This window comes from Zalophus californianus, chromosome 4 (assembly GCF_009762305.2).
Source record: "Zalophus californianus isolate mZalCal1 chromosome 4, mZalCal1.pri.v2, whole genome shotgun sequence".
Classification (NCBI taxonomy): domain Eukaryota; kingdom Metazoa; phylum Chordata; class Mammalia; order Carnivora; family Otariidae; genus Zalophus; species Zalophus californianus.
In genome coordinates, this window is record NC_045598.1 from 160034726 (window position 1) to 160049592 (window position 14867).

The following is a 14867-nucleotide window of genomic DNA, read 5'->3' on the forward strand; positions in this document are numbered from 1 at the left end:
GAGCTTATTACAATATTCAAAGCAATACATGTACATGATAAAAAATTCAAAATTATCCCATCTCAGACTTCTAGTTTCCTTTTCCAGAAGCAACCACATTAACAGTTTGTATCCTCTTCCAGAAATATTTTAGCCTTTCCCTTTTTTTTAAATTTAACTTTGATGATTAAAAAATGTTCTATTTAAGTATGGCTTGACCTCAGACTTTTTCGTGTGTAGATAGTATTGCACTATATTGGTATATTAACAAAGCACAGTAAGCTTTAGACTGTTTCAACTCCTTTGTTATTATAAACATTGCTGTTGGGAACACTCTTCTACATCTCTCTTTTTTATATGCAGGCATTTCTGTAAAGTCCTAGAAATAAAATTGCTGAGTTAAATGATATGTGCATTTTAAATTTTGCCAGCTATTACCAAATTGTCCTCTAAGAGTAACACCCATAGTACATGAGAATTACTGTTTCTCCAGCCTATCTTTGATAGTACTTATTATCAAACTTGTCTAAATTGAATTTAAATCTTTTTTTTTACTTTGTTAGAATTATTATGGTAATAAATATTCTTTTAATTTGAAGATTTTTATCTTTTCTATTTATTGGTGAAGATCATTGTTAATGGTACTTGCTTATAGAACACCATTCAATTATTAATATTTCAGTTTGACTGAATCTTTATGCAAATGCTTTCTTGCAGGTTTTGTATGTTCCTGATCCTGAATATGTCTCTAGTGTTGAGAGCTCTCCATCTCTAAGCCCTATAAGTCCTCTGTCACCAACATCTTCTGAGGCCGAATTTGATAAGGCCACTGTAAGTGTCCCTACTTTTCAAAGATAGCTATGAAGAAATGTCACTGTATATGTGTTTATCATCATGCTTTTTTATCCTGCTTTGACTATGGTTAGGACAAAATTTTCCCTTTTTATTTTGCTACATAAATTTATAAATTTCTGTTTTTAAAGGGAACATTCTTATTAAACCAGACAGCTTAAATTAACTTACTGTTGTTATTGGTGGTGATCCAGATATTCATCAAATCTCTCTTATAAATACCATATAATAATTTAAGGAAGGAGTTTTACCTAATAAGCATGACAGTAACATGATAGGAAGTCCATGTCCTGTTTGATTTTTATTTCAGTTTTCTCTATTTATATAGTAGTTAGAACTCTTGAGTTTCCTTTTTTTTTTTTTTTTTTTTTTTTTAGGTTTTGTTTATTTGAAAGAGAGAGAGTGTGCACAAGCCAGGGGGGAGGGGAAGAGGGAGAAGCCGATTGTAGGGAGAAGCTGAGCAGGCAGTCCAATGTGATGAGGGACTTGATCCCAGGACCCCGAGATCATGACCTGAGCTGAAGGCAGACACTTAACTGACTGAGCCACCCAGGCACCCTTGAGTTTATTTTTGATATACTGCCTTTTATTTATTTATTTATTTATTTATTTATTTATTTATTTATTTTTATTTTTAAAGATTTTATTTGAGAGAGAGAGCATGAGTGAGAGAGCAGAAGCAGAAGGAGCAGCAGAGCGAGAGGGAGAAGCAAGCTCCCCGCTGGGCAGGGAGCACGCCATGGGCTCGATCCCAGGCTCCTGAGATCATGACCTGAGCTGAAGGCAGTTGCTTAACTGACTGAGCCACCCAGGTGTCCCTGATACACTACCTTTTAAAAAAAACTTATCATTTTAATCATTCTTCCAAGTATTCTTGAGTAATTAATAGTGGATTAATTTACCTAGCATTTTTAAGGAACGGTCTATATAAGTTACATTTTATAAATGAATTCTAAAGAACCAAACTGTATTTAATAATTTTGATTAAAATCTCTCTGAAGGGAATTATATTTTTTGCCTTTTTTATGTAAATTAATACTAATCATAATTTCCCATTTTTTTATGACCTAGTGATTCTGTTTACACATAAAAGGCTATTCCTTTATTAAATGGCTAGATTACTGTGGGAGAGTCATGTGTGTTGCCTTGCCTACTTTAGGAGGCATCCTTTTTTTTTCTGCCCCAACATGCACTCAGAATTTAAGATACCAATGACCTATGGGTACAAAACACAAATCATTAATATTAACTTGCCTGTAAATTATTAGACATTATTAGTTGCTAAGCTCTAGTATTAAACTAGCTCCACTTCTTTCATGGAGCAAAGTATATGATATACTGATAACTATTTTTCTACTTGCCCAGGGACTTTTCGTGTGTGTTTGGGTGTGAGACAGTGAAAGAAGTGGGGTCATTTTTAGATATTTATTTGTCGGATATCTTATTTGTATAAATACATCAGCACTGTACTTTAGAATGCAGTCACATGAAAGGAATATATTACATTTTTCACTGTTGATGATAGCAAAAGTCAGGTTCTAATGAGCTGGACCAAATGATACAAGAATATGTTTTTGAACATGGCCGTGCCATTGTCCCATGACACTTACAAATTGCTGTACTCATAAGCAGTGCAACAACAAAGGAGAGCAATGTAGGCTTAGGTTAATTTACTTTCTTTTTCAAACCTTAAAGCAGAATTGTGAAAACTTGACTGTGTAGCATCCTGCCTGACTAAAACGCTGTGGGGTCCTTTTCTGTCCCTCATCTTTAAACCAAATCTTACCAACTAGCTTTCTTGAAGGCATAAGATCAAAAAAGAAGAGAATGCTAAAGCAACAAAGCCAGGCCTTCTCCTATGTGAAAATGCTTTCTTCCTCACTTTTGCCATGTTAGTGGAAGAGAGGGAAAGAATAATAAAGCTATATGAATGACCTTTTAATCTGTAGCTACTCAGTTGCTGCCAGAGATGCCCAGAAAGTATCCTCTAATATGACTGGCCATATGAATAGTATCTCTAATATGACTGGTTATATGAGTACATTTTTTTCTCCCTAGGATGGATCCAGAAAGGAGTTAAGAAACATTGAATTCTTGAAGTTTTCCCTTTCCCTGGATGATAGTCATCACCTGCTATCTGATTATAGGCAATAGTTGGAAATAATTCTTTTGAACAGTAATTTTTAAATTTTAGTTGTATTTTGTTTTTTACCTAGAAATATATTCATTACTAGATTCACAAGATAAAATATTCCTATATAATTTTCTACATATCTCTAGTGTTTATATCTCCATATATAATTATTGGATTTAGGTCTCCCATTCTAAGTCCCTTAGAAGCAAGGATCTTATATTTTATTAAATATAACTCATATTTGTATTAGAGTAATTAAAATGTTTATTAGTATTTTGCATGTTTTTCCAGAAATTGTCAGAGTTTCTATTTCTAATAATCACCCATAGGTTTCTTTGATGTTCAGCTGTGTAGTGGCTTACCAATAGAGGCTAAAATATTATGTTCCTGGCTTTGTTAGCATAAAGGATCCCAGTGGGTTTTTTTGAATAATTTATTTCCACATAAAAATACTATCTTTGAGAATTTCCAGGGTCAGTTTTTACCCATTTTTTCTTCGCATATTGAAGAAACATAGAAGGAGGTAGAACCAATGTAAGAGTAAATAAATAATAAATGGCTAAAATTTACCATGTGTCAGATACAATTCTAAGTACTTTAAAAGTATTGTCATTTATTCCTAACCTCAAACTTAGGAGATATAGCACTTGTCCTGGCTGTTTTTGTTTTCTCCTCTAGACCCATTCTACACCCTCCTTTGGGCTTTAGACTACATCAGTGGGTTCCCCTGACCTTTTGCTTCTTTTAGTTTTGGTCTTTCAAGAGCATTGGTAGAAGATGAGAGAAAAGGAGCAAGAGGGGGGCATATTTATTCTCTTAGCTCCCTTCCTGCAAGGTCACTTCAGAGTGGCAACATGCTTCAACCTCTCATCTCATCAGACACAGAGCCTGCTGTCTCTGTGGTATCTGTTTCTCCCCTTTAGGCCTGTGGGTGATAAGGACTCCTCTCTTGTTTGCCCTGAATTTTCGTATACAGTGCATAATATCTTTGTAAATAGTTCCATTTTTAAACTCTTTAAATTCACTCAAGTTGATGTGCCATCTGTTTCTTCCAGTACCTGACCAGTAACAGTATTTATTTTACATATAAGGAAACTGAGGCAGAGAGGTTAAGTGTCTAAGTTCCTTCAGTTAGCTAGTAGCTGAGTTAGGATTCCAACCCAGGTACTCTGGTCCAGAGCCCATATTCTTTATTACCACTTTATAGCTGGAAAAATCATAATGTATAACATTTAATCATATTGTACAAAAAAAGACCATAAGTCAACCTTTTTGCTTCACTTCTAGTGATGCTTTGCTTTTGCACATTTGAACATTTGGGGCAATGATTGAGGCTCATTAGATAAATATCTATAATTCTGTATTTTTAAGGACCTTTCTGTCCCTATTAGCTAAAACAGAATTGCACAAAGAAACCTCAGAAAGCACTCAGGAGCTTCAAAATCATTGCATTAAGAATCAGAATCTATATCTATAAACACCAATCAAAACCAGCTACATAGAGATACTGATATTTTGGGTGCTAATGTACATGTATGTAAGTTAAGAGATCTAATTACAATCCCTCTGAACGTTGCTTTTTTTTTTCTTTAGGAAATGTACACCTGTGTTGCTTATGTGCTGTACTTCGAGCATTTACTAAGCTCATCTCATGTATTCTTTTTATTTTTTTATTTTTTATTTTTTTAAAGATTTTATTTATTTGACAGAGAGAGAGTACAAGTAGGCAGAGCGGCAGGCAGAGGGAGAGAGGAGAAGCAGGCTCTCCGCTGAGCAGGGAGCCCGACGTGGGGCTCAATCCCAGGACCCTGAGATCATGACCTGAGCCGAAGGCAGACACTCAACGACTCAGCCACCCAGGCGCCCCCTCATGTATTCTTCTTAATAGGATTACACTGACAAATCGGGATTGCTATAGATACTGAGTATAGAATTTGAGACTTTGAGGGAACCTAAGCGATCATGTTGTTCAACAAGGTATATCTTCATATAAGGAAAACATTTGACAGTGTTTCTTGATAGTTTCTGTGAATGATTAGGTTACATAGTAGGTAATGTTGTCAACTGGCAGTAACTGAACAGTCATAAACAAAATTTGTTGATAGCTTTGTGCCAGCTTGCAGAGGGCCCTCCAGTGGCTCTGGAATTGGCTTTTATTCCCTTCACACATTTATCAATTGTTTAGAAAAATATTTGAAAGGGAAGGTGTAAGTATTGCAGTGAAGCTCACTAGTTCAAGTGTTGATAATGTGGCTTTTACATATTGGCTTCATCTTACTCATTGGGCAAGTTACTGAACTTGGCTAACCATAAGTGGCCTTTAAAATTAAGGTAATAATGTATATACCTAATATGAATGATTTGAAAATTAAATGAAATGGTTCATATAGCACTTAAATATAACAAATATTCATAAATGTCCGTTAATATTATTGTTACTAACATCTCCTTTTAAATGATCTGTGCTGAATGAATTTATGTATCATACAAAACTCAAGTATAGTAATTACCAAAGACAACGGGATGAGTATAAAGTTACTAGTTTTTATCATAAAATGAAAAGATTGAGAACTTTGTTAATAGATATTAATGATTAAACAGTGTCATGCATCTGTTAAAATCTAATTCCAGATAGGTTTTTTTAAGGTATAATCATAGTATATTAAATATAGTTGTTTTGCAGTGTTCTGTACTGATCTTCCTTCAAAAAATATCTATTGGGTATCTACTAGAGAGATAATGAAATTTAGAAAGGAAGTCTAAAATTTTGTCCTTGTAGAGACTTAAGGAGTTAGATCCATTTAGTGAAGTAGAAAAAGTTATGTTAAAATTTGAGAGTGCTTTTCAAGTATCTCGAAGTCTTTGAGATTGAAGAGGAGGCATTCTTGTTTATTATTTCAAAAGGCCAAGTCAGAACTATTGGGTATTTGTCACAAAGTGCCGGATTTTAGCTCAAAGCTCTGAAGAACCTTGGTACTATGAAAACTATTCTATAAGGCAGTGTTCATTTACTCAGGAATTATAAAATGCCTCTGGAGGTATTTAAGACAAAGAATAAAGGACATTTATCTAGCCATCTACATTGTATAGAATGTTGAACTTTGGGGGGACCTATGAGTTCTAAGGGGTCTGTGAACTTGGATAGAAACAATTTTAAGTGAAATATAATGAAATACAATATTTTTTCAAATTAAGAATATAAACAAACTGTAGAGTAGCACCATGCATACCTGTGACTTTGTCCCCAATAGAACTCACAGATATTTTCAAATTGTTTTAGAGTAATAGATATCAAAAATACTGTTTATAGCCATATAGTTCAAAATTATAATTATCAGTCAACACTAGATTTTATTATTTCATGTTTAATAAGGAAGGATATGTATCAACTATATTTAACTATTATAACTATGAATAAAAATTATAACTAATTTTTAAATGTTTTGATAATTGTGTTTCATTATAATTGTTTTTCTTTGTAATCCTATATTTTAAGTATTCAAAAAACATTCTGAGAAGGAGGTCCTTAGACTTCACTGTGAGAATGGTCCATGGCATTAAAAAAAGTCAAGAATCTGTGATCTAACCAATTAATACTTTATACAGTGGTATTGATTAACTCCTTGTAGCTTAACATTTTAAATGGCTCTTCCAGTGAAATGAGTTTGGCTGAATTCCTAAGTATCACAGACAAGCACTCCATCTTTTCTCTGCTCCCAGCACCTGAGGGATATATTAAGTGGTCTTTTCAGGAACAACTGAGTGTGTGTGTTTGTTTGGTGTGCAGGTACAAGAGATACAGTTTTCAGTATTTTCCAGATGATTCATAAATATATATCCCATTAAGAAATCATTGAAAATATAAGTTTTAAGCTCTGTTAGAGATCTTTATTGAATGTGAACACAGTGCCATTCTTTCCTATTTCTTTTTAACGTAAGATTATTTTGAGGGGTGCCTGGGTGGCTCAGTTGGGTAACCGTCTACCTTCAGCTCAGGTTGTGATCCTGGGGTCCTGGGATCGAGCCCTGTGTCAGGCTCCCTGTTCTCCCTCTCCCTCTGCCTCTCCCCTCTTCCCCCCTCACACTCTGTCTCTCTCTCTCTCTCAAATAAATAAAAATCTTTAAAAAAAAAAATTTTGAGCTGACCTCCAAGAATGTAATGAGAATAGGGGAAAGCTATTCATTTGGCTTTAATAATGTGCTAATTTAATTTTTATTTAGTTCTCTGAAGTGCCTTTATTATTATTTTTTTTTTAAAGAATCCTGATGTAGTCCACCTGAAAGAAGCAACTCCCTTATCTACTTTTACTGGTATTCGACCTGCACGAGTTGTATCTTCAACTTCTGAGGAAGAAGAAGCATTTACTGAGAAATTTCTTAAAATTAATTGCAAATATATTACCAGTGGCAAGGTAATGAATAATACTTGAGAGAAATTTTTTTATTGTACTTTATTTATTACTGAAATATGACAATTTGGCATTTGCATTTTAAGTTATCAACATCAGCAACTGATTGAATATTTTAAGAAGATATTGGTGGAAATACTAGTTTAGGTTAGTATGGACTTTGCTTATAACTTAGAATCTGGTGGTCTTTTGCAGTTGTTAAAAGCAATGGGATATAAATTTACTGTAATAAAGTACAGCTGATTTGCTATTGGTAGAATATTTCAAAAAGCTGATATAAAATGACCACTGCTGAGCACTATTTGGAGTGATAACTCTTGCAAACTTGGTATAACACACAAAAGGAAGATAACTGCTATTTATTATTTACTATATGCCAGAAACTATATGAAGTATTTTAAGTATTTCATCAACTCAATCCTATGAAGTTGGTGATTCTACTCCTTCTTCACAGGAAAAACAACAACAAAACTTTCAGAAAAGGTTAATAAGTCCAAGGTTTCTCTATCATGGCAAGAATTCAAACCCAGTGTGAGTGCATGTTTCATCCTACCAGACCTTGCTGCTTTTCTAAACAAAGAACTTGTAGTGTGCAGAGCGAGTATAGTGAAGTAACACAGAATTGGAGAATAAACTCCAGATATTGTTTAGAAGGTGTCTATAGGATGTTACCAACTTAAGTCACACATGGTTTTCTTTTTCTCTTCTAACCAAAGATGTTTCTTTCAGAACTACAATATTTTCTGATTTGCACTGTTTCTGAAGAGAAGTCTTCTACAATTTTTGTAGTTGGTGTTTTGTACATTCGTGTTTTCTTTGGTTGCATTTAAGATAGTCTCTCTCTCTTCCTTCAAATTTTTATTTAAATTCTAGTGAGTCAACACACAGTGGAATAGTGGTTTCAGGAGTAGGATTCAGTGATTCATCACTTCCATACAGCACCCAGTGCTCAGCATGACAGGTGCCCTCCTCAATAGCCATCACCCATCTAGGCCTCCCCCCACCTCCCTCCATCAACCTTCAGTTTGTTTCCTATCTTTAAGAGTCTCTTATGGTTTGTTTCCCTCTCTTTTTTTTTTTATCCCCCATCTGTTCATCTGTTTTGTTTCTTAAATTCCACATGAGTGAAATCGTATTGTACTTGATCTTCTCTGACTGACTGATTTTGCTTAGCATAATATACTCTAGCTCCATCCACATCGTTGCAAATGGCAAGATTTCATTCTTTTTGATGGCTGAGTAATATTCCATTGTGTATACCACATCTTCTTTATCCATTCATCAGTTGATGGACATTTGGGCTCTTTCTATGGTTTGGCTATTGTAGGTAATGCTGCTATAAACACTGGGGTACATGCACCCCTTTGGATCTGTATTTTTGTATCCTTTGGGTAAATAGTAGTGCAATTGCTGGATGGTAGGGTAGTTCTATTTTTAACTTTTTGAAGAAGCTCCATACTGTTTTCCAGAGTGGTTGTACCAGCTTGCATTCCCACCAACAGTGCAAGAGGGTTCCCCTTTCTACGCATCCTCGCCAACACCTGTTGTTTCTTGTGTTGTTAATTTTAGCCATTCTGACTGGTGTGAAGTGGTATCTCATTGCAGTTTTGATTTGTATTTCCCTGATGATGAGTGATGTTGAGCATGTTTTCATGTGTCTTTTGGCCATTTGTATATCTTCTTTGGAGAAATGTCTGTTCATGTTTTCTGCCCATTTCTTGATTGGATTATTTGTTCTTTGGGTGTTGAGTTTGATAAGTTCTTTATAGATTTTGGATACTAATGCTTTATCATCAGATATGTCATTTGCAAATATCTTCTCCCATTCTGTAGGTTGCCTTTTAGTTTTGTTGATTGTTTTCTTTGCTGTGCAGAAGCTTTTTATCTTGAAGTTGCAGTAGTTCATTTTTGCTTTTGTTTCCCTTGTCTCCAGCGACATGTCTAGGAAGAAGCTGCTACAGCCGAGGTCAAAGTTTGCTGCCTGTGTTCTCTTACCGGATTTTGATGGTTTCCTGTCTCACATTTAGGTCTTTCATCCATTTTGAATTTATTTTTGTGTATGGTGTAAAAAAGTGGTCCAGTTTCATTCTTCTGCATGTTGCTGTCCAGTTTTCCCAACACTAGTGTTGAAGAGATTGTCTTTTTTCCATTGGGTATTATTTCCTGCTTTGTCAAAGATTAGTTGATTGTAGAGTTGTAGGTCCATTTCTGGGCTCTCTATTCTATTCCGTGGATCTTTGTGTCTGTTTTTGTGCCAGTACCATACTATCTTGATGACTACAACTTGGTAGTCATGTAGTGATGACTGTGGCTCGAAGTCCAGAATTGTGATGCCTCCGGCTTTGCTTTGCTTTTTTCAGGATTGTTTGGCTATTCAGGGTCTTTTGTGATTCCATACAAATTTTAGGATTGTTTGTTCTAGCTCTGTAAAAGATGCTGGTGGTATTTTGATAGGGATTGCATTAAATATGTAGATGGCTTAAGGTAGTATAGACATTTTAACAATATTTTCTTCCAATCCATGAGCATGGCATGTTTTCCATTTCTTTGTGTCCTCTTCAATTTCTTTCATAAGTGTTCCATAGTTTGCAGAGTATGTATCTTTGAGAGTTTCATTATCATTGATTTTGAACCATTGGGTTATGATGTGCCTTGGTGTATTTTTGTTTGTTTTGCTTGGGATTCACTCAACTTCTTGAATCTGTTGGTTTATAGTATTCATCAGATTTGGAAAATTTGGGGTCATATTTCTTCAAATTTTTTTTCTCCATCCTCTTCTCTTCTTTGGGAACTCCAATTATGCATATATTAGGCTGCTTAATGTTGTGTCTCAACATAGCTCATTGATACTCTGTTTTTTTTTTTTTATTTTGGACAATTTCAATTGCTATACCTTTAAGTTTTAATGTTTTGTCTCCCATGTCTAATTTGCTGTTAATTCTATTGAGCATATTTTTCATCTCTGTAAGTTCAAACTGGCTCTCATATATCTTCCTTGTCCATAACTACCATGCACAATCTATCCTATATTCTTAAATATATGGAATATATAGTAATTATTTTAATGTCTTTCTACTAATTAATTTCTCTCTCTCACTTCTGCGTTTCTTCCTGTTAATTGACTTTTCTCATTGTGATGAGTCACTTTTTTATTTTTCTTTACATGCCTAGTAATCTTTAACTGGATATCAGATATAAATATTATTACCTTCTTGGGTGCTGGATATTTTTATATTTCTCTACGTATACTTGTACTGTTTTCTGTAACACAGTTGTGTTTTAGAAGCAGTTTGATCATAACATAGCTTGTTTTAAGTTTTGTCAGGCAGGACCAAAGCAACGATAGCTAGTTTTTCCCTTTACTGACACAGTGCCCTTCTGAGATTTCTGGGGCGCTGTAAATTATAAGGTTTTTTGCTGTGGTTGGTAAGAATACAAGCTGTTCCTTTCTCTGTTGACTCTATGAATTGTTTCCTCTGCTTCTTTTGAGTGCTGCTGCTTTTCTTGTCCTGGGATAGTTGCCATACATATAGGTAGCATTCAGTGCTCAACTGGAAACTTGAAAGAAGGCCTTCTGTGTATCTCCAAACCATTCTCTATTGGGAGTGCTCATCTCTCCTTTCTCTGCCTGTAGCCTGGAAACTCCCCACTCAGTACGCTGGGGCATTTATAGAGTTCATGTTCTTTGTTTTCCCTTATTCAGGTATCATTGTCCAGCATTCCAGTAACTGAAAATAGTCATTTCGTGTATTGTGTGTGTGTGTGTGTGTGTGTGTGGCTTTAGTAAAGTTTTAGGCAAAATTAGTTCTTGGCTAGAAGCAGAATTTCAGTTGTAACCATTTGAATAAAATTTTTGTTTAAGTATCAAAGCAAAGATAAAGTCATTCGCAGGCTTAGGAACAGCTTACAGCCTGGTGTTCTTGGAAGGTAAACGTTTGCTGGAGGCTGGCTCTTCCTATAGATTTATTATAATGAAGTTTATTTATGTAAAAATTGTGGAAATTTATCAACAAAATTATAATAGGTTACAGTAGATTTAAGACTAAAAAAAAAGATCAGTAAAAGCTATTCTCTCTGCTGGGATGTATCCCAAATTATAGTTTTTTATCTTCTAGTATTTACAGAAATATTGTAGTCTGAGTGGTAACTTTTACAGACAGACTTTATTTTCTTTTTTTTTATTATGTTAATCACGATACATTACAGCATTAGTTTTTGATGTAGTGTTCCATGATTCATTGTTTGCATATAACACCCAGTGCTCCATTCAATACGTGCCCTCTTTAATACCCATCACCAGGCTAACCCATCCCCCCGCCCCCCTCCTCTCTAGAACCCTCAGTTTGTTTCTCAGAGTCCATAGTCTCTCATGGTTCATCTCCCCCTCCAATTCCCCCCCTTAATTTTTCCCTTCCTGCTATCTTTTTTTTAACATATAATGTATTATTTGTTTCAGAGGTGCACGTCTGCGATTCAACAGTCTTACACAATTCACAGCGCTCACCATAGCACATACCCTCTCCAGTGTCTATTGCCCAGCCACCCCATCCCTCCCACCCACCACCACTCCAGCAACCCTCAGTTTGTTTCCTCAGATTAAGAATTCCTCATATCAGTGAGATCATATGATACATGTCTTTCTCTGATTGACTTATTTCACTCAGCGTAATACCCTCCATTTCCATCCACATCGTTGCAAATGGCAAGATTTCATTCCTTTTGATGGCTGCATAATATTCCCTTGTATATATATACCACATCTTCTTTATCCATTCATCTGTCAATGGACAAAAGCAGGCACTTTGTTTTCTAATAGAAATAATTTCTCCATGGAAGATTAGTCAAGTAATTGCACATAAGGAATTGGCAGTCACTAATACTAAAGAGAAATCTGTGCTTAAAGTTTCTGAAGGTCATATGGATAAAGAAGATATTTTATCTTCTTTTTTTTTTTAACATAATGATTATTTGTTTCAGAGGTACAGGTCTGTGATTCATCAGTCTTAAACAATCACAGCGCTCATAGGAAGGGAAAAAATGAAGGGGGGCGGGAATCAGGGGGAGATGAACCATGAGAGGCCGGACTCTGAGAAACAAACTGAGGGTTCTAAAGGGGAGGAGGGTGGGTAGATGGGTTAGCCTGGTGATGGGTATTAAAGAGGGCACGTATTGAATGGAGCACTGGGTGTTAGACGCAAGCAATGAATCATGGAACACTACATCAAAAACTAATGATGTAATTTATGGTGAGTAACATGACATAATAAAATTTTAAAAAATAGCAATGCTCAACAAGGCACATAAAAAAAAGATATTTTAATTAGAAACCGCTTACTATAATACATTCTTGCTCCTGATAATACGTTCAGATTTATGAAACAGCCTTAAAAAGAGTGAAACAGGAGTATTTTAGTTTGAGTTGATGATTTCAAACTTGGTCTTGGTTAGTTGAATTTAAGCAGTTACTTCGTCAAAAGACTTTTGTGAATTTTATGTGGAAGTAGTGTTTCTCATGACCAACTCTTGATTTAAAGAGAATAACATCTGACAGAATACCTCAGAGTCCCACCTAGAATCAGGGAAAGAAGCTTGAAGAATACATTAGCACATCTGCAATAGCAGCAAATAAGGGTGAATTCCTGCAAAGTAACATTACTAGATTGGTCAGACTAGTGTTAAGAGGTAGGGCTCTTCTAGTCAAAGAAGTGGAAGCACAATTTTGAGAGGCTTTTCAAATTATTTCTGTAGTTACACTACTAAAAGTAGCAGTATTATAGCATTAACAGGTATAGTGAATTAATGCATTATCATTAATACTGGGCCTGCTCTATCTTATATACCTAGTAGTCATTATCTTTGCAAAAATATTCTGAAGTGAAAGAGAATATGTAATGTTATGCCAGTGAACCTAATAATATACCATTATTTAAAACTAATGCTTATATGAAATTTATGAAACCAAGAATGAACTGAGGTCTTTCAGAGACCTGATGTTTGCTTTCCTTACTTCTTACTGATTCCTTGGTTTTATTTCTCAAATAATTTAAGTTTATAGAAGGTGAGATATAGAGTAAAGGAAGATAGAGAATCAGAAACCTTTAAGATTTTTTACATTGTGTATACTCTACTCTTGATTGTCTATTTCTTGGATTATCTGTAGCAATGTAAATGTCCCCTACAACATACCTCACCATCTCTTTTTGACTTGTGTTGACATATGATCCAGGAATACAACCTGATTTATATGAATCTATTTAAAATATCCATTAAAATATGATCAGGCCATCATTTATATAGTTACTCCTTATTTAGGTAGTCCCTGGTATGAACTAAAAAAAAAATGCTGTTTAGAGTTTCAGATCGATTCCCTTTTTCCCACCGAAATGCATACACACATGCATATGCTTCTCTCCAATATTGCATGCAGTTACTACACATGATAAGCATGTTTTATTATCTTGAACATCTGCAGTAACTTTCTCCCAGGTGGGTGACCAAAAACTCTCCCAGAGTTTTCTGTTTTTACTCTTGATCATTTTTAATAGTAGTGTCTGTCATAACTTAAGTTTTATGTTCTTAAAGTTAAGCCAGGTAAATTTACAGAGCTGAATGTGGATTTTGAAGGAGGATGTTACACCAAATCAAGCAGGATTTATTTTCTTTTCCTTAATAGCTTCAGAAAAAAAGGACAGCTGTGAAGTAACTATTTAGTTTATTTTTAGAATTCTCTATGGCTCTTCATTTTTACACTTAAAGAATATAATAGAATAGGAGTTAAAAATTGGATTAAGGAATATTTAGCACCTGAGTTGGAGTGACTGGTTTAGATTCAAATGTGGAGGGCCTTTAGACAGACTGCCTGGATTTTGAATCTTGGTTCTACCACTTATGTTAGTTATGTTATTTATTACTTAAGATAAGTTTCCTAGCCTCTCACAACCTTAATTTTCCTGTTTGTATAATCATCTCATAGCTGTGCTTGTGAAGATCAAATGAACAATAATGTATGTAAAGTGTGATACATACAAAGCTTTCAATAAGTATTAGCTAATAATTAGTGAGATTGGCTTCCTATGGACTTCAGTTTGCTCATTTCTAAGACAAGAGGCTGGACTCTTCGTATTTAGATTGCTGTTTATATAAATGTATTTAAAATTTCATAACTTGTCATGATTAAATTAAAAATGATTACTGTATACTCTAGAAGTATCTAATCTACCTACTCTTACAGATGACAGCACTGAGGCCCAGAAGCTTTACATACCCAAAGTCAAATAGCTAGGTAGTTAACAGAGTCAATTGAAACAGATTTTTTTTTAAAAAGCATTTTAGAGAGATTATGCTATTTTTCTTTTATACTGGATTGAATTATCAACACATTATTTATTAAACCTGTTTGTGTACAGGAAACTATATTTGGTACCTGTAGTGAGGGAACAACACATGAAGCAGAATGCAAATTAATGTAAAACATAATGAAAAAATGTTTTCAT

At 34.7% G+C, this 14867-nt stretch overlaps 1 protein-coding gene across 9 annotated transcripts in view; it reads left to right on the top strand.

Annotated features, from left to right (window-relative positions):
- OXR1 (oxidation resistance 1) overlaps positions 1-14867 on the top strand; it is a 455727-nt gene that overhangs the window by 392700 nt on the left and 48160 nt on the right. For all 9 annotated transcript variants that reach the window (XM_027575402.2, XM_027575393.2, XM_027575417.1 and 6 more), the window contains 2 exons: positions 697-810; positions 7225-7377. In XM_027575402.2, the coding sequence (XP_027431203.1) occupies positions 697-810; positions 7225-7377 (267 nt within the window). The remainder of the gene's footprint in view (positions 1-696; positions 811-7224; positions 7378-14867) is intronic.